This window comes from Xiphophorus hellerii, chromosome 12 (genome assembly GCF_003331165.1).
Source record: "Xiphophorus hellerii strain 12219 chromosome 12, Xiphophorus_hellerii-4.1, whole genome shotgun sequence".
Lineage (NCBI taxonomy): Eukaryota > Metazoa > Chordata > Actinopteri > Cyprinodontiformes > Poeciliidae > Xiphophorus > Xiphophorus hellerii.
The window spans coordinates 16,845,988-16,865,749 of record NC_045683.1 but is presented as its reverse complement, the minus strand read 5'-3'; the positions used below and the strand labels follow the sequence as shown (position 1 = coordinate 16,865,749).

Here is a 19,762-nt window from a genome sequence, read left to right as displayed (position 1 = left end):
GTTAGAATGATTTTCTTATAATCTTTGAAAATGTTCATATCCATTAGGAAGCTAGAAATCATTTGGGAAATTTCCCGGTAGACTCATGACACTGACTTAAGCAGATGAGGTCGCTGTTGTGTACTTTGCGCACAGCTTAGATTTGTGTTTTCTCAGAAGAAGAAGGCTTCTCGGCCGTGATTGGTTAACCCTTTGTTGCTAGGACACCTTACAGAGTTTACAAATGTCCAATGTATAATAGCAAAATGGCTAATATCGGTGTACTTTCTGCGTCTATTTCAGGCCGGACTTCATTTATCTTATTCCTCGTCAGTTTTGTCCGCCCTCAGAACGCTCTGGGTAAGATCTTTCTACGTAATTCGCCTCAAAGTTATCGTTTTGCGTTGAACGTACGCTACGTTTCGTACAGGAACTAGCTAAAAGCAAATTTTTATCGTACACAGATGGCTGGAACTGTAGCGAAACAGTAATTGCATTTTTCATTCACAGTTTTTCAGCCGTCGTTTCTTATCTCCAACGGACCAAAAGTCTCTGCATTTCTGCTGGGAAACACATCAAGGATCTCACTGAATCTGAAGACGGTTTCTGTTTCCATCACAACAGGTAGGGAAAAAAAAGACAAAACACCCCACAAAACATTTACTAATTGTTGATTAATAGTTTGGTTTTCAGTTCAGCTCGACCAGAAAAGAAAATGCAGATTTTGTGCAGTGCCTTGTAATTGTAAATATTCATATATACTTTTAACTTTACAATGATGTACGTTAATGTATTTTTTTATTATTGGAATTCATTGTGATTGACCAATATAAAGTAACCCATAATTAAAGAGAAAGAAAAATGACATTAAATGTCTATTCTAATAGAAGAACTTACTTTTATCTACATCACACCATTGCAACTCTGGCTGAAAGTTTAGGTTCACTGCCCTGCAGTAAAGTGAACACGTGTCTTGGTGTAGAGTCTCCTGGAGTTCCTCTTTTAGGATTGCTCTAAATTTAACTTCATCCTTCTTCCCATGATCAGTGACCAGATATCACTGCTGAAGAAAAATCTCCAAGCAACATGAATTGTAACAACATAGTTGTTATCTTTCACAGGAAGCACTGGTTCACCATCATGTGTAACAGAAGCAACACGGTGGGCACTCACAACTGAGCAAATGGGAAAGGTACAAAAGCCCATCAACTGTACTCAGCCACTGCATATATAGACAAAAAAGAACTTATGAAATTCACCTCTTGTTTATACTAATGTCAAATTAATTCTGCTTCCCAGAGTGCAATTCGTGTTCAACTGACACTGAATCAAAGCCTGCATTTGTGTGGTGAGAACGAAACGAGTCCCGACTGCTGTCCGAAACCGCAGTGTGTTCTGGAAACTCTTCAGGTGTCCGCCTGCCTTGGAAGCAGACCCCAGGCGTCACTGCTGATCCAAGCCACCATAAACGCCCGGTTGTTTCCTCCTCATGCAGGATCTGGTAGTTTGAATTAAGCCTTTCTCATCATATTGTGAAATGAGAACTTTAAAAGCAGCTTGTTTTCTAAGAGTCGTCTGTTCATTTCAGATAATAACACAGTATTTCCAAACCAAGTGTACCAACCTCTTGGTGTTTGTCCATGTGACCTGACATCCAGAGCATGTGATGTACGCTGCTGTTGTGACCAGGTATCAGTTTTTATTATAGTAATTTAATAAACATAATTAGTCAAATGTGTTTGTTTTCTCTTTTAAATCTTCTTATTTGTGTTTTCTACCAGGACTGTTCCAACGAAGATCTAAAGATTTTTGCGTCCCACTGTCTGCTAGGACCCTTTGGGGGACAGGTCTCTCCTGCTCCAGATTTCCAGTGCTCTGTGCATTCTGCTGAAAACTCCCCAGACTGGTTTGAATTTTTATGTGTCACTTCTCCACCTGAAAACAACCCCTACCTGGGTCTCTTCTATCAAGGAGACACAATGTGAGGATATTTTTCATTAAAGTTTTTTTTTTTTGGTTTGTATTTTTGCTTTTATTCAGTAATTTTTGTGCTACATTTTTTTCACTCTCCTGGTGTAGTGCACCCAGGCCTGGCCCATCCTTCCAAGAGCCTGTGCGGTCTGCTCCAATGCCATTTACTCCTTATATTCAGGGAAGTCCTGTTGTCACATCCGATGACAAGTACTTCGCTATACCTCAGGTTGGTTGTATTAGTGTCACCTTTTGTTTTTATTTTTTGTAGCAATTTTAGTTGTATTCTTTTATTTTTTCTTGTCAGACTTACAACTAATAACATTTTACATGCGTTTTTGTTTTTCAGATGGTCCTGGGACGGTGCTCTGGTGCTCCTGTGGCCTTTCTGCAAAATTTCGAAGTAGAGTGTATAACTCGCTTTGACTCATGCCCAACTGGTCCTCCCTTAAAAACGCTGCAGGAAGATTTGAGCGTTGACGTGCTGAATGGGCAAGGCGGTGGGTCTTACCTGCTTACATAATTAAAGCAGTGTTTTGATGTGCTTTGAGACTTTTTGAGCGCAAGTATGTGTGTTTTTTTTAACCAGGTGTTGTGAAGGTAAATTTAACTGATGACAAGACCCCAGATTTGTTCCTTTCAAGTGGTCTAGGTAATTTTATTTATATGTAGACTTTAATCACTGAAACAAATATACTGGCTCTGTCTAACATCTAACTTAAAATGGGTTTATATTTATCTCTAGGTGAGAGGCTGAGGTGTGAGAAAATGACCTTAGCGCTAGATTACAAATTCTACTGGAAAGAAAATGCCATCACCAATATCTCACTGACTCGCACTGTTGGGACAGTTATCTCGAATGGAATTTGTAAGTCTTGTGAAACTCTTTATTTTTTTCAAAGTTAAAGTCTTGTTGTGTAGGACTGACATATTCTGCTGTCCTGTCCTCTAAACAGTGACTACAAGATATTCTGTTGTGTTTCTAAATGGAGAATCTATGGCCGAGCCCAACTCAGGAAATCCAGGTGAGAGAAAATATATATATATTTTTTTTTTCAGTTGTTGAGGATGCTACTCTTACGGAGGATTATACCAATTTCACATGGCAGGTTATCAAGTGGGACGACCTGTTATTGCTGGCATTCTGGTCAATAACACAGAGTTAATACAGAGGACACCGATCAATGTTTGGAAACCAGGTAAAATCTCTGTAGTAATGGTGTTGATGAATGTTTATTAACACTAAGTAACACATTTCAAACCTTATACTTTATCCTCCCTGTTTTCTGATCTGGTTGATAGTGGGTGATGGTCTCTGTTCCACTGACAGCATGAAGCCAGTTGTGTTTGGGGAGAATTCAACTTCAGGTTGCTTGCTGCCTATCGGGAAGCAAAATATGACTCAGTGTGATCTCCTGAGGTTGGCTGCTCACCATGATCATTTACCTTTAGTTGATATGTAACTACAGTGCCTTGTAAAAGTATGCATACCACTTGAACTCCCCCTCATTTTGTCATTTTATGAACACAAACTATCAATTATTAACATTACAAGAATGTGACAGAAATGTTAAAACCTTCAAAGGGTAGGAATACTTTTCCAAGGAGCTCTTTGAAATACATATGTATTACAGCAACTGATGTCATGTTTTTTCATGTTTTAGAGAGACTGTTGCTGCTCTGCAGAGTTCTCTGACCACAGCGGCATATGTAGCACAGCGTGGTAACCCAGATCTTACAACTATGACAGACTGGCTAAACATAAGCTGTAAGTAGGTTAATAGAGAAGCAAATTCTTCTTCTAAATCAACTCATAAGTTATTTCGCTTTCACCTACATTTGCCTTGTTGTTTTGTGCCAGATAGATGTTCTAACAAATGATTTATTACACAAATCTAATGCAGTTGTGACACCAAACTCAAGCTCAGTGATGAACAACAATTCAGGTGTGTGCAGCGATATTCCATTTCATCAACACATCAGTGTTTGGAGCCTCACCACCAGCTTGGTAGATGGAATACCCCAAAGAGAAATCCAAGCTTTAGAAATCAGGTATTAGATAATTAGCTACAGCAAAGCTTGCTTTTAGTCTTTGCAAATCTTTGTGTGGTATATTCTTAATGTAACAAGTATTTATAACCAAATTCTTTTTGTGTTTGGAGTTATGGCATGTCTACTTGGGCTCTGGATTGTAGGGGAGGTAGCATCTCTGTATGTGAGGACCCAGAAAAAAGACAGTTGTTCCCAATCATCTCTTCAGTCACCTTTTTTGACATCGATACAGGACCAGCCAAAACCAGGCGTGTACACATTTAAAAAGGCTGTTTGTTTAGATACATAATCAATTTGTTGACAGGGTGTATTCTTTATTCTAGGTTTCAGATCAACTTCACAGAGTATGACTGTGACAGGAATGATGTGTGTTGGCCTGAGCTCGCCTTTCCCTTCACCAGATATTATACAGGTAGGAATGTAGTCTGTCCTGGTAAGAGATGGTGTGGATGTTCACCTTCCTACTGTAAATCATTCGTTACTCAAAAGCTTTGCTTAATAATGCTGTTATAATGCAATTACTGGAGTAAATTACTATAAGATGAGGTTCAAATTTGATCAAGATGATAATGTCCATCACTAGTACAGAAAATAATTTTGACTGTAAATGAATGTAAAAAGCAGAGTGAGATCTTTTTACTGTGTAGTGTTTTTACCAATTAGTATTCCACCAAAAGAGCAGATCACAGAGTGGATAAAATTATGACAGTGCTATAATAACATGTTTTACCTTTCTTTGTCACAGGTGAACCTTATTTCTTGTCGTTGGCCAAAGGGATGATTTTAGTTTTCATGTTTGTTACTGCAGCAATTCTTGGAACTCCATGGAGACAAATAAGACAGGCCTGGCACAATGTTTGACTCCGATACTTAGAAAATTTAAAGGATGAGTTTCAGGTAAATCAGCAAAAGTGCAAAATACTAAATAGTCTGAAATGCTGTGTATTTTTCTATAAATATTGATTTTATAAATGTGGACATGTTCTATTTATGCACTTAAAGTGTATTTGCATATTTTTGTAATAAAGATATTTTTTAAAATATGTTTTCAAAGAATAGTAATGATACTTCCTTTTCAAAAATGCATAACCTTCTTGTGCTGTCCTGCATTTCTGATCTGGCCCGTTCTTGCCATAGCGTTTGTAATGGATCAGTATGCCCAGTTCTGATTCACTGGTTTTTGTGGATCAGAATTTTTTTTTTTTTATCTTGAACTCAACTAATTTATAGCTCATATTTTGTTATTAGAATCTTTTTTTCTGTTCACTGACAAGACTGGATTTGTATTTCCTAATAGCTTTCATCAAAACACCCCTTGAGACTCAGGTTCTTGATTAAAGTTCTTGTTTGAAATGATTCAAGAGAAAAGTAAACAAAAGGGCACAATATTAATACTCTCCTCTTCTTAAAACCACTGAGGTGTTAATCCTTCATTGAAGTTGGTTTATTTCTAAACACTGACTTTATGGTGTGGTTGATGAGTAATACCATAAAATCCACAAAGCTTTAAAATGCTCAAATATTTGTGCAAAGAAAGTGACTCAGTCTTTTAAACTTGCTGTGGAGTGGTGGTAATTCAGCCAGAGAGCTTAAGATTTTTTGTTTTTGTTTGATAAATTGACTTGATCCATCTTGACAACCAATTTACAGATATCGCTACACCTCTGGCAAAGATATGTATAAAACAATAGAACAAATGCATCATTTATAGTTTTGCTCTAGTTCTCTTACAGTGACCTTTGGAGATTGTTTTTTGCCATGCTTACATCCATCTCACTGTGTGTCCTGGAGAGATACATTTGATCCACTCCTGTTCTCACTCAAATTCTGACCATAGATCCTGAAATGCCAATGCGATTGTTGAAACTAAGATTATGTCCAGACCACTATTATAGTTAATTAATCACAGCACAGCAATTATACTAAATAAACCTTGTGGATATTGAGTTTGATTGATTCAAAATTAAACTAAAAATGTAAATTAAACTACAGAAACAATAAACATGAAATAAGGTTAAAACAGGGAGAAAATATTCTTAATAAGTAAAACAGGAAAACCAAAAAGATAAGTCTTAAGATTTTGTTCATAGCCAAACCGAACCTCAGCAAAAGTTGCTGCTGTTTAAGGCCCCATGTATGTGAGAAACGTTGTATGAATACTAAAAAAACAAACGTTCACACTTTAGAAGGTATGTTAAGAAGGTCAAAATTAATAGATATATTTTAACTGGGGTGCTAGTGTGTAGTTTTCAGCATTACATTACTTCCTTACCTCAAATAGCTGTGGCCTCTTTGTGGGTAGCTCCCTCTGAACTGTTCTGTGCAACAACTGAAAAAAACAGGCATACTTTGTAAGTTTTGGATGCTTAAATATGATGCTAAAAATAAACACCAACCTCTCAGACTGATAGACAATATGATATATAAAGATCTTTAAAGAAATGGACACTTCGACCCCAGCAAGAGGGTAGATGTTTCACATCTTAACATAAATAACAGTTTCGTTAAAAATAAAACGTGATCTTATAACACCTCGTTATCTGAAATTATTTCACAAAATAAATATTTGTAAATTCATTATGTATCATTTTCATGCTCAACGAGGATATGAAATGCAACTGAGAAATAAAGTATGTGTTATTATAATAACCTATATCTATATAATCATAAACTATGCAATTTGTTGCGTTAAAGCAAAAGTAGAAATGGCCTTTCGTGGAGGTGGGGTCCCCAAGGAGGCTGTTTAGACTTCACTGTTTGCTTTCAGGAGCCCTATGTGGCTGTGGTTGTTTGTATTAGCCTGCAGACAGAGCAGAGGGCTTAAAATTAAATAGCTCGCAGTGCGCAGACTCCTGAGACGCGTTGTGTCATTGGTTGATTCGCTCTGGTAGAAGTTCGTCGTAGTCATCAGTGAGAAGTAAAGTGACGTGGAGAGTTACGAAGATGACAAACTCACGCCTAAAACTTTATAAACTGTGAGATGACTTACTACAAAACTCTATGGTGAGCTTAATAAACATATATATATATTAAAAAGACAATAAAGAAAACCAACGCTTAACCAATAATCGCGGAGACGGCTCAACCAGCTAACCTGTTAGCTGGCTAACAGCAGGAGCAGCTCCTGTTTGTAGCGTGTAAACTCAGAGTTATGTAAGTGAAATATCATTTTATCTGCTGAGCCGAGTCATGGAAGAACAAGGAAGGACGTGAGAGACGAGTGTTGGCTTTTACCCTACAAGAAACCGCTCCGGCTCTGGCCAGCTTGTTTATTGAAACAGGGAAATATACGCTGCCAGGATGAGCTCTCTGCTCCGAGGTGAGGAAATGTGTCTGGCCCAGCTGTTTCTGCAGTCCGGGTCAGCTTACGACTGCATCAGTGAACTGGGAGAACTAGGACTGGTGGAGTTCAGAGACGTAAGTTTTATGTTTGTAGTGTGATTATTTGTGTTTGATTGCCAAGTCACAATAAGAAGTCACTTTGAAACTATCGAGTTATGATAGAACTTGCCCACGCAAAATGAAATGAAGTTCCATGTATGTTTGACTCGATTCTTGGAACTGCATAAAGTTAGTTCACAGTTATGACACTATTCTGCTCTCTGAAAATTCATAGTACTGGTTTCTTTCAGATGCATCATCCACGAGGGAAATTTAAATATAATTTGCCTGGGTTTTTGTAAAGTCAAACAAGCCACAAAAAAGAACTATCTGTGTACTCTCAGCGAAATAGGTCAAACCATGAATGTTGTGCTTATTCTAAATAGGTAGTTTCCAAAGTTTGGGTCATGAAACGAAATGTTTGGAGTCTTGACATCCAATGAGAAATTAAGCTAACTAAATTATTGCTAATAATAAACGCTAGCGATTATCCAGTTTACTCTTGATCGGACCCACTAAGAATTGGTGGGTCAAATACTGGAAAATACCATTTTCCCTCTACATTTATTCAACGTATTAAGACTGAAAACCTATTCTTTTTATAACGATGCGAGACAAACGCATTTATTTTGACCCACTTTTTAAAAGGTTTATTAAAAATCACATAACCGTTGATTTTAAGCCTGCCTTGGGATAAGTTTTCATTTTTCTTGTACTCTGTAGATTGAAAAAAAAAAAAAGGTATTGGTCAAAATTACATACAGCAACTCAGACCTCAGAAAAAAGAAGACCTAAAATTAGTACTGACCAGGGAAATCCTGATCAGTGCATGTCTGTTTGGTATTCCTGATAAAAACAGTTATAATAAATGGATAAAAACAACAAATTAGTTGTTGATTCTGCTTGTCTTGTGTTTTTGCTTTTACTCTTAGCCTGTTGTGGGTGTGTTTTCCACCGTCATGTTTTGGGTGCAAAGCAGGGCAGTTTCTAATCCTGTTGTGAATAAGCCAATGCATTTACTTGTTAACTGTGTGTTTATGTCTCTTCTGAAGATATCAGTGTCTTTAACTGCCATGTTCTTGATCCTGTGCATGACTAATGGACTTTCTCACATCTGTTCCAGCTCAATCCTAATGTGAACTCATTCCAGCGAAAACATGTAAACGAGATCAAAAAATGTGAAGAGATGGAGAGGATCCTTGGTAAGGTTAAAATAGTTTTTTGGTTTTTTTCAATTTGTTGCATTCAGTAGTAGGGCTTTCTAGCTCATATCAACTGTCTACGTTCATCTAGTGTTATCGAGTTTTGATAGAACTTGCCCACGCAAAATGAAATGAAGTTTCATTTACGTTTGACTCGTAAATGAAACGAGTCAAACGTTTCAAAACGCTGCTTTGGTGAGGTAGAGTTACACTGAGAATCAATGTTTTAGTGATTGTCACCAACATTTTTGTGCAGTCCAGTTGAAAACTATAACATTTCTAATCAGTGAACAAACTGTAACAATGCACCGCCAGCTCTTAATAAGCAAAACAATGTTCAGCATGGATGTTCTTACAGCAGAGGGAGATTTGAAGTTAGCTATTAAAAATTAACCACTGTTTCTTCCTCCAAAAGCTCTTATAGAAAATATGTAGAAGGAAACGGCGTTTTCTAAGGAGACATGTGGTCTGTTCATTCACGTTGCTGCAACAAATAACCAGATTTTGACAGGTGCTGTCATTTCATATTTTAGCTTTGTTGGATGTTTCATGCCAAACTTTTTCTGGGAGGTATAAAGCAGCCGTCTGTAACAGGACATCAGTTTGTTCCCGCCTTGGTGATATTGCAGAAAATATCAAGGATGAACATGTTACTCTTTTGTGCCATTTTATAATTGAAAATGCTTGCTTTAGATATGATTTTTAGAATCCCAGACTTTAAGGTATGTGTCTAAATTCTGTAGGGTAAACACAGAGACACTGCTTTTTGTGCTAGTCTAACTAAGTCATGCTAGTCAAAACCACAACAAAATCTTTATAAATGGAAGGATTTTTCTCACAGTAGCAAGATAAACGTAGGACAAATATGCGACGCCTCAGTGGATCTCCTCTCTGATGACCTAAGTGACCCTGTGGTCATGAGAAACATCAGGTGGTTGTAGATTCAGCTGAATGCACTGCTGTCTTTAGTTAGCCAAATGCTGAATTATTAGATTAAGAAGAAAATAACACACTGTCAGTCTTGGATTTCATGCTGTTCTGTGTTATTTAAAGGATATCCGCTGTATGTCGAAGCTGGGAAAGCATGTCTTTAAAGAATATTGCTTGTTGTTTTCAACAGGTTACCTTTTGAGGGAAATCAAAAAAGCAGACATTTCACTGCCAGAAAGTGATATGAACCCTGTGTCTCCTTCACCCAAGCATATAATGACTATAATGGTAATGATTCCTTTTATTGTGTCCATTAGTGCTGCATTCTTCTGCTTGTTACACATCTTTATACATTTAATTACAGGAGCAGCTTCAGAGACTTGAGGTTGAACTAGGTGAAGTAACCAGAAACAAGGAAAAGCTGCAGAAGAATCTGCTGGAGCTCACAGAGTACACACACATGCTTCGCATCACACGCAACTTTGTACAGAGAAGTGCTGAGGTAGACATAATTCAGATAAAGTCATACTCTCGGCTTAGTTTCACACGACTTAAATTTGGTGTTGAATGTTTTCTTTCCTTAACTCGGGCACATCTTGTCTTTCCAATAGCGAGAACCACTGCAAGTCCAGTATGAGGAGTTTCCATTTCTAGAAAAAGATACACGGATGGACTACAGCAGTATGCAGAGGCTAGGAGCCAAACTGGGGTATGTGCTGCAGTGATTCTACTAATGTTACCGAAGATCAAATTTGTTTAAGGGTTGTTCTTAATGTTTTTTATCCCTTAAGGTTTTTAAACTGTGGGTATGTTAAATCATAATTAAATTCTTAGGTTTTATTCATTAAAATACTGTTCATTCATTCATACAGTTGGAACTCTTTCACATTTTGTCATCACAAGGTCATGTAATAGACTTATACATAATGTAGTGTAACTGTAAAGTGCAAGGAAAAAGATACAAACAACATTAATCAGAGGAGGAGTCAAGACACCTTTAGATACTATAGAGGAGCGGCAGAGGTCATAGAGTGTTCAAATATTAGTTGTGCACTCGAGGAATCTGGCTGTTTATAAAAGAGAGGAAGACGAAAGTCATTTTTAAAGAAAACCATAAGAAATCCCGTTTACAATATAGGGGAAACAGCAAATGCTTCAAAGAAGGTGCTATTGACAGAAGTTCTAAATGCGTGGAGGAAAACTAGCACAGGATATTACTCTTAACACATGTCAGGCTCAATTTTTGTTTTTACTGATATTGATCTGAGGTATTTCTAAATCTTCTCTCCCCACTTTTTCAACACAGGAAATATCACCCAACCACACACAGCAAGTTCAAAAGACACCTTAAAATTTAATTATTTACTAAAAATGTACAGAATAGTTCATAATTAAAAGGAGAGGAGATAATCATTAACTCATCTTGCTGAAAGCTTCATCTCTGATTCACCATCTTTTGCTTTCTTTTTAAATTTCTATATCAGAAAATTTCAAATGACATTTTCTTTAACTAGGCAATAGTTTAGATTTAAATAATATTGTGGTCATACATCTTGTAGACTGATTATGCATGTTTTAATGCTTTTGTTGCAGTTTCATTTCAGGGCTGATTCAAAGAGCAAAGATCGAAGCCTTTGAGCGAATGCTTTGGAGAGTTTGCAAAGGTTACACCATCCTGAGTTATGCGGAGGTTGAAGAGTACCTGGAAGATCCCGACACAGTAGGTTCCTGACGTCTCACAGAGACCATGAAGTTTAATACCGTTTCCTGTCATGTTACATTTCTTCTTCATGACACTACACTGGAAAGATAATAAAACAGTCTGAAATAATAAGAGCAGGATATGTGTAATAGGATGAGAGGAACAGAAACAAGCAGAAACAAGCTCTTCAGGGCATCACCCTGAACCCAACACCCTCGCAATGACATATTGTGGTGGCAACATCCTTCGTAGCGGACGCTAATGGATTTGAAAGCTGGGTTGATGGATGAAGCCAATTGCGAAACAATACTGGAAGCAAATCTGTTAGAACACGCAAGAGACTTAAACCAAGAGCAGAAGTTTACATTCTAGCCGGACAACAACCATGAACATATAACCAGAGCTGCACTGGAATGCTTTGACCCTGTCAAAGTTCACACCCAAATCTAATTGACAATCTGTGGCAAGACCTGAATGTTTCCATTTAGGCACGCTCTCTCTGTTAGGCTTCAGTTATCTTGCAACGTTCTGCAATGCAATATCATTTAAATGTAAATGCGTAAAGTTTGCTGAGACATACATGCCACACTTTTAGGATTTATGGATAAAATAAATTTAGAAACAATGTTGCCAAAACGTAATATATGAAAAAAATGTGGAAAAAGCAAATTTATAATTCAAATAAAAAAGTTGTTTAAAGTGCCCTCCTGGTGGCTGCCAGCAGCGACTCTTGTGATTATGTCCACAGACAGCTGTAATCAGATTATCCTTTTTCACCACTTGACCAGACGGCAAGCGTCCAGGACTGTGACTAATCATTAATTCTGTAACAGATGAGCTTTCACTACTAGAAAGTCAGACAAATTTTTACAGACAGAGTTATTAGATTCTCTTAATTGGAGCCAATAAAGACAGGCATGTTTTACGGAAAGAGGTAAATGGGATTTACTGCTCAAGACTCCTGTCAAAGACCTTCATGTCTTTCGTCACTACACCTTCTTATTTTCTTGCTGCAGGGTGAGCCCACTAAAAGTGTAGTGTTTCTCATCTCTTACTGGGGGGACCAAATTGGCCAGAAAGTAAAGAAGATCTGCGATTGGTAATTATAGCACACATAAAGCTGCCTCACATTTGCTACCTTATGTTTTTATTTCCTGTTTGTAGTTCTTGGTAATAAACTTTTCCCCAAATTGCAGCTACCACTGTCGCTTGTACCCATATCCCAGTAACAACGATGAGAGGAACGATGTTGTGGAAGGCCTGAGGACTCGCATTCAAGATCTACACACAGTATGTCTTCTGTCTTATTATGAAGGTTTCTACCAGCTGTAAAACTAAACAGCAAAATAATCCCCTGATTATTTAAAGAGCCGAACCCTTCAGATTTATCTCGTTTTTTTTTCTCTTTTTTGTTTTGTTTTTCTTGCAACATATTCAGTGTTAGATGTTACTTTTTAACCACCTAGCAGTGGATTTCACTATGACCACAGGAATGGTCAAATGCCACACTTTGTACAAATTCATCAGGAATCCACATCTTTTCTCTGTTCAAGGTACTTCACAGAACAGAAGACTACCTGAGGCAGGTCCTGATCAAGGCTTCTGAATCTGTCTACACCTGGGTTGTCCAGGTCAAGAAAATGAAGGCCATCTACTACATTCTGAACCTCTGCAGTTTCGATGTGACTAATAAGTGCCTGATTGCTGAGGTGTGGTGTCCTGTTAACGACATTCCTAAACTGCGGAGAGCCTTGGAAGACGGCTCGGTGAGAAAAAGCTTTGACTCTTCTTCCAAAGTAGGAGTTTTTCCTATAAACCTGCCTTTTCTTATTAAAACAGCTGTTTGATCCTTTATATTTTGGTGAGTAAGAAGTCATCAATCATTCTGTTTTTAAGGAACAGTCAGTATTACCCATTAAAGAATCTTAAACAGAATAGTCCTTCTACGGTGTTTTATCCACCATTTGCTACAGTTGACTGAATAATGAAGGATATTAATTAACATAATTTTATCGTGAAAGTCATCCTAATTTTTCTTCCCAGAATCTAGTGACACTTTGTTTCATCAATATTTCAGAGAAAAAGTGGAGCGACTGTTCCCTCCTTTGTCAATCGTATCCCTACCACTGATACCCCCCCGACTCTGATCAGGACCAACAAATTTACCTCTGGCTTCCAAAACATAGTGGATGCCTATGGAGTGGGCTCCTACAGGGAGGTAAACCCAGGTGAGTTGGATTTAATCTGTCAGGAGTCATTTTTTTATTGTGTATTTTTGTGTTTTAATAAAACCTAAACACAACATTTTATAAAAGGTTTTTAAAGGTAATTAAAAGGTACTTAATAGACTTTCAATTATTTCCACCATTTTTTTTTACTTTCAGCTCCCTTTACAATCATAACCTTCCCCTTCTTATTTGCTGTGATGTTCGGGGACCTGGGTCATGGAATCATTATGTCTCTGTTCGCCTTGTGGATGGTGCGGTACGAGAACAACCGCAAGCTGAAAAACACCAGAAATGAGGTGAGCAATGTTCATATTAACACCTGCTCATTGTGGCATGTCTGACATGTGACTGTAAACTGCAGATCTGGAACACGTTCTTTGAAGGGCGTTACATCATTCTGATGATGGGCCTGTTCTCCATCTACACCGGCCTGATTTACAATGACTGTTTCTCAAAGTCGCTGAATATCTTTGGCTCTGGGTGGAACGTTACTGCAATGTTTACAGCCAAAGTCTGGACGTGAGTATTTAACAGCCAGGATCTCACGGTGGATCTTTGTGGGTTTGATAGAGAAACACACTTATGATTTATTTATCTGTCTTATAGGACGGAGGTCCTCAAAGGGAATAATTTTCTGACTCTGGATCCAGATGTTACTGGAGTTTTTAAAGGACCATACCCTTTTGGAATTGACCCAGTAAGTTAGCTATTTAATTATCTTATGTATAAAGGTGTTACTGTGGCTAATGTAAAAAAAAAAAACTTTATCAGATGGACTATTTTAGAAATGTAACAGATAAAAAAAATACACAATTTTAAAAAACTGTTATACTTTGGGTTATTGTTGTAACAGTTTGCTGTATGATGAATGTTTGTTTGCTTTCTGCTTTCTGGAGTGCTGCTTTCAAACCAAATATATAAACCTAAAAGGAAAAAAATGTTTGCAAGGAATAGTCTTTATTCCTTGACATAGTCTTTATTCTTTCAAATTAAGACTGCATTTCATGTAATCTAAATGTAATAATGCAGTCAAAAACTATTCATTCACCCTGAATGTTTTCACATTGAATCATGTTACAACCAAAGACTTGTTTTGTGATCGATACCTATTGATCACATAGATCAACAGGAAAACGATGACTGTTTCTGAACATATTTTTACATATATTTTTGCAAAAATGTCCACAACAATCTGTTCTTTGTGGTATTAGGAAAAATGTAATTGAAATGAATTCCAATTATTTATTTAATTTTTTTGTTAAGATCTGGAACTTGGCATCCAATCGCCTCACATTCCTCAATTCATATAAGATGAAAATGTCAGTGATACTGGGCATCATACACATGAGCTTCGGGGTCATCCTCAGCACTTACAATCACCGGTAAGTCATTTCTTGCAGGTTTTATATCATTATTTTAAACTCAGAAAAGTTCCTCATAACCAATTGTTGTGTTTTAATCGGCTTTCCTTCTTTTTTCCCCCCAATAAAAACAGGTACTTTAGGAAGAGGTACAACCTCTACTTGGTATTTTTGCCTGAACTCCTGTTCCTGTTGTGTCTGTTTGGCTACCTGGTGTTCATGATATTCTACAAATGGCTGGCCTTCACTGCAAAGGACTCCAAACTGGCCCCTAGTATTCTCATCCACTTCATTAACATGTTCCTCATGCAGGGGGATGCAAAGCAGCCCCCCGAGCAGGGGAAAGCAATGGAGCCCCTCTACCCAGGACAGGTTAGAATCTTCTTCATGCATTGTTCCTAAAGCTGCTCCAGTCCAGTGGAATAAGTTGCACTGGTAATAAAGCATCAAGAATGAGTCAGAGTTGTGTATCTTCTTCCAGACTGGCCTGCAGATATTCCTGGTGGTCATTGCTGTTCTTTCAGTGCCTGTTTTACTGCTGGGGAAACCAGTCTACCTCCGCTGGCTTCAGAACGGAGGCCAAAACCGCCTAGGATTGTACAGGGTGAGCTCTGAAGACATGTTAGCTCATCAATGTGTGTCTTAAACCTTAATCTGTACTTAAACTTGAAAGCACAGAAAAAATAAAGCTGCAGCCATACTTCAGTTTGTAAAAATCAAAATATATCAGATAATAGTAGTTATAACTAGCAGGGTTCTTCTATTAAGATTATACTTTAAAAGAAGGTTTCAGCTGCCTTATGCCATGTCTTAGCTTCTCTCTCAACTTGGAACATGCATCATATTTATATTGGATTAAAACTAGTCAGCCGCTGCTTTTATGTAATTTTAAATCTACAAATGCACAAAATTTGTTTTTGTATCGTCAGGGATATGAGCGTGTGCGGCGAAATAGTGATGAAGAACTCTGCCTTCTGAGGTCTGAAGACATGGAGGAGGGCAACAGTCACAGCGATCCCTCCAGTAGTGGAGAGCACCTCTCTAAGGAGGTGAAACTTGATATTTAGCAATGCTTAAAAATCATTATTTTCCAATTTGTTTTAAAATTGAGCTCTCTTTTTGTTGTTGTTGCAGTTTAATTTTGCAGATGAGTTCCTCCATCAGGCCATCCACACCATAGAGTATTGTCTGGGTTGTGTCTCCAACACAGCTTCCTATCTGAGACTCTGGGCTCTCAGCCTGGCACATGCCCGTAAGTATGATGGTTTACTGTCAGTACAGTTCTATGTGGGGTGGAAACTTATCATTGAACATGCCATCCCTACGATGAAACATGGTGGTGGCAGCATCATGCTCTGGGATTTTTGAGCAAGTACATGGAAGCTGGGCAGACCTGACAGTAATATGGTTATGAAAAAACTGCACAACTTTTTATCTTTGTGCAAAACATAACAGTGTCAGTGAAGCTGGGTTTTTACTACAGTATGGAAACCTATGCAAAGAGATTTCTATTGGTTTGATGGGGAGGGGTGATGTTTTACATCATTTACATCAAATGAGTGTATGCAATGCTCACTCAGGGCCATGTGCAGGTTTGGTGAAGTAGCAAACCTCAATTTCCTAAAGAATGAAGCTGTGCTGTTTATTATCGAAAACTGTAGCAGTGAAATGAGCACAGAGGAGTTCAGATCAATGCTCTCTTACTTAATGTATTTTTCATTTCCTCAGAATAACAGTACACTAATTTAATTTTATCCCTCCACACTTTTTTTCTCTGTCAGAGCTGTCAGAGGTGCTTTGGGCCATGGTGATGAGAGTAGGACTTCGAATGGACACTGCTCTTGGGGTTGTATTCCTGGTTCCTGTGTTTGGTCTGTTTGCTGTTCTCACTGTGTCCATCCTTCTCGTCATGGAGGGCCTGTCTGCGTTCCTGCATGCCCTTCGGCTGCACTGGTATGCAGGTTATTGATGCCAAGGATCACAGTTCTTTGAATTATCTCAGTGTTTTTATATCTCTGACAGCTGTTTGCTTCCTCTGTAGGGTTGAATTTCAGAATAAATTCTACAGCGGAACTGGAGTCAAGTTCTGCCCTTTTTCCTTCTCTCTGCTGCCTTCCAGCTTTGAACATGATGGATTACTGTGAAGGGACTAACAATACCAAGACATTCTGTGGCAAGAAGCCAGCACCTCAAAAAGATATCACCAAAAGATGTCAAAAAGTGCTCTTCATATTTATTTTTTCTTTTTTTCCTGTTTTTACAATTTACATGAAGAAATGACCACACTGGCCTCTCAACTGTATTTTGAAAAAAAAAAACAAAAAAACAAACAAACACTGGTGAACAAAGTGTGTAGATTAACAGAGTTTTATGCAAGAAAGAGTGTTTTGCGCTGTGATCAGCGCAAATTTAGCAAGGTGTCACTTGCTAAATTTGAGGTGATTAAATGAAGAAATGCTGCATAAAACTGCAAAATGACAAAATTTTGGTTTGAAACAAAAACCCTACAATGTGATAAACCAATGTTTTGCAGCTGTTTTTTGGGAGTTTATTAATAAGAACTAAATAACATTTAGCTTTTTCACTTGCACATAATTTCTGTTTTGTTTCCCCGGATTTTTTTTTGCTGTGTATCATAATTTTTAGCAAATTTTCCTAACTTCTGTTGTTTTCTCTAAGCCTCTGTTAATCTGATCTGGTTTTAATCCACCAAGTTAGAAGATCCAACTTGTTCAATTGGTTAAATGGGTCGACCTTAGCTTCTGGGTGAATTGTGTGGCTTTTTTCCCGGAAGTGAATAACAGTGGCATACATGCAGCTGTATGTATGTCAAAACTACAACAAAATTTGACAAATATTTTTGCATACCTCTACTTGGCACCTCTGCTTGTCAGAAAACTGGGAGCATGGAGTGTCACTTATATATTCACTATTGCTGAAACTGCCAGCAGGGTTCTCATCAGAACAGACTGCCACTATGAACCCAACCCAGACAAATCTTCAAACAACAATGGCCACTATCAAGTTGGATTTGTTTCATGAGGCCTTCTGGCAGCTTTTTTTTTACATTCTAAATCAATTTGTCTTGATGATGGGACCCGCTGTTTTACTCTCATTGAAGGCACACAGTTTGTCATTATTCAGTCTAGTTTCCCAAAGCACTTAACAAGACAGTTCCATTTTATTTATTCATATGGACAATTCCATTCCAATTTGATCCTTGTTATCCTAAAACGTCTCATTCAGTTTATCATTCCAATTGGTAAGAAAAATTTTAATCATTCTATATGTGTGGCATTTTAGATATGAAATAAACTCCACCCTAATGAAAGACCCCCTCATGAGACTTGTGTCCTTTGACAAGTGGAGGTCGACAGAACGGAGGGGCTTTCGTTCCTCCCCAAACTTTTTACTCCTTTTAGAAGATGGTGGCATCTTTGCCATTCAAATTTGCTCCGTCTAATTGGGATTTCCAAACTGAATTCATTAAAATTTTGTGGACAGCTTTTCACAGGTGCAACTACATGCCACCTCAGTCATTCATTTATAAAACTGCAACACAGTGGGAGGGTTTAAAGGTTTCTGTGGGTGAGCTGAAATATGTCTGTGCATTTGCAGAATTATATTTTGTCTGTATTTTTAAAAAGAGAACCGTAGATGAAGGGGGGTGGGCTTTCGTGTGTGCATTCTATTGTCTTTTTTTTTTTTTTTTTACCCCAGTCAGTAACGATGCCAGCCTAATTTTCCATTAATGGAAAAACTATTAATCTGTTGACTTCAGCTTTGTTGATTCAGAAATCCTGCATCAGTATTCACCACGTTAGCCAGGTTGAATTGTTTGTCGACGTAGACCAAGCTTTTTTCTGAATTTTGATTTTTCTTTTAAAACGTAACCAGGCTTTAATGTCGTCACTTCGGGGTGAAGGAATGTCTGCGTTTTCTACTGTTGGTGTTATTTTCAGTTGGGTAAAAACTACATATTTCATGTAGACTTTTTACCTAAAGCGTTTAAACATTGCATCAGACAAAACAATAGTTATTTGAGTCTTACCTTATGTTTCACACCCAGTCACCAGAGATTCCATGCTTGTTTTCCTTTGTTCTGTCCCTTTTTTCGTGTTTCTTTTACGTTTGTTTTTGTTTTGTTTTTATTTTTTACCCGACAAGCCGAATGTCTAAGCTCATGAAACCAGTAATTTACAGGTTATGAGGAAAACTTGCTTACTTTGAAGCTTAGTTAAATTGTTTGCTTATGGAATGAATATGGTCTTTTCACTCATATAGGGTTGATTTGACAATTTTTTTCCTAATTGGTAGACACTCCATCTTGTATCTCTTTTGATGAGCTTTTCTGTTAATAGACTTAATAAATTTCTATTTTGAGGATATTCTTGTATTTTCCTTAAATGTTTAAAAGTTTTTCTAGTGTGCTTGTCCAGTTTTATTAACCCTATGTGAATCACAGCCTTGCTTTCCTGTTTTTTCGCTGACAGGACCTCGCCTGTTGTGGTCTTGTTATCATCTGAAACCAATCTGACGATTCCCCTGTGACATTAATAAGTAGTTTATCCACACAGCAGCCACTCACTAGAAACTCTCTCTATTTCGTGACTTTTCTTCTGTAAACTCAAGAAATGGTCGCGTGTGAAAATCTGATATTAAAAAACTGCTGATATTAGGAAATCAGCAGTTTCCTAATAAATCTGACCGGGTGGCAACAACGACACTTTAAAAGTCACTTCTTCTCCATGGTGAGTTTTTAGTCTTCACTACTAGGCTTGCTTCCTAAAAGCATGGTAACAGCTTTGTTGCTTGTAGACTTTAGTTGACTTAAGTTAATAACAGACAGCTTAATATTTGGGCCAAGTGTTGACGTGTGGGAAATGGAGAAATAAGGCCAAATATATGTGTTGGTTTTTGAATAGTTATTGAAAACTGCGCTTGAACATACCAGAT

The 19,762-nt window shown here is 37.7% G+C and overlaps 2 protein-coding genes across 2 annotated transcripts; both read left to right on the top strand.

Annotated features, from left to right (window-relative positions):
• The first annotated feature begins 180 nt into the window (after positions 1-180).
• Positions 181-5,047, top strand: tctn2 (tectonic family member 2). The gene is made up of 18 exons (XM_032579759.1): positions 181-339; positions 490-603; positions 1,101-1,171; positions 1,279-1,480; positions 1,568-1,668; positions 1,761-1,960; positions 2,059-2,179; positions 2,300-2,450; positions 2,540-2,602; positions 2,696-2,818; positions 2,907-2,975; positions 3,060-3,149; positions 3,253-3,370; positions 3,615-3,718; positions 3,855-4,002; positions 4,113-4,250; positions 4,326-4,414; positions 4,748-5,047. Exons 1-18 carry the CDS (start codon positions 231-233, stop codon positions 4,861-4,863), a joined length of 2,127 nt encoding a protein of 708 aa, XP_032435650.1. The 5' UTR covers positions 181-230; the 3' UTR covers positions 4,864-5,047.
• Positions 5,048-6,884: 1,837 nt separating this feature from the next.
• atp6v0a2b (ATPase H+ transporting V0 subunit a2b) lies at positions 6,885-19,194 on the top strand. Its single transcript, XM_032578970.1, has 20 exons — positions 6,885-7,419; positions 8,507-8,585; positions 9,706-9,803; positions 9,880-10,017; positions 10,127-10,224; positions 11,109-11,235; positions 12,234-12,316; positions 12,414-12,507; positions 12,771-12,983; positions 13,295-13,445; positions 13,602-13,741; positions 13,807-13,964; positions 14,052-14,142; positions 14,709-14,827; positions 14,941-15,178; positions 15,288-15,410; positions 15,736-15,855; positions 15,941-16,058; positions 16,588-16,759; positions 16,848-19,194. The coding sequence occupies exons 1-20, from the start codon at positions 7,303-7,305 to the stop codon at positions 16,948-16,950; spliced, it is 2,580 nt and encodes an 859-aa protein (XP_032434861.1). The 5' UTR covers positions 6,885-7,302; the 3' UTR covers positions 16,951-19,194.
• Positions 19,195-19,762: the final 568 nt, after the last annotated feature.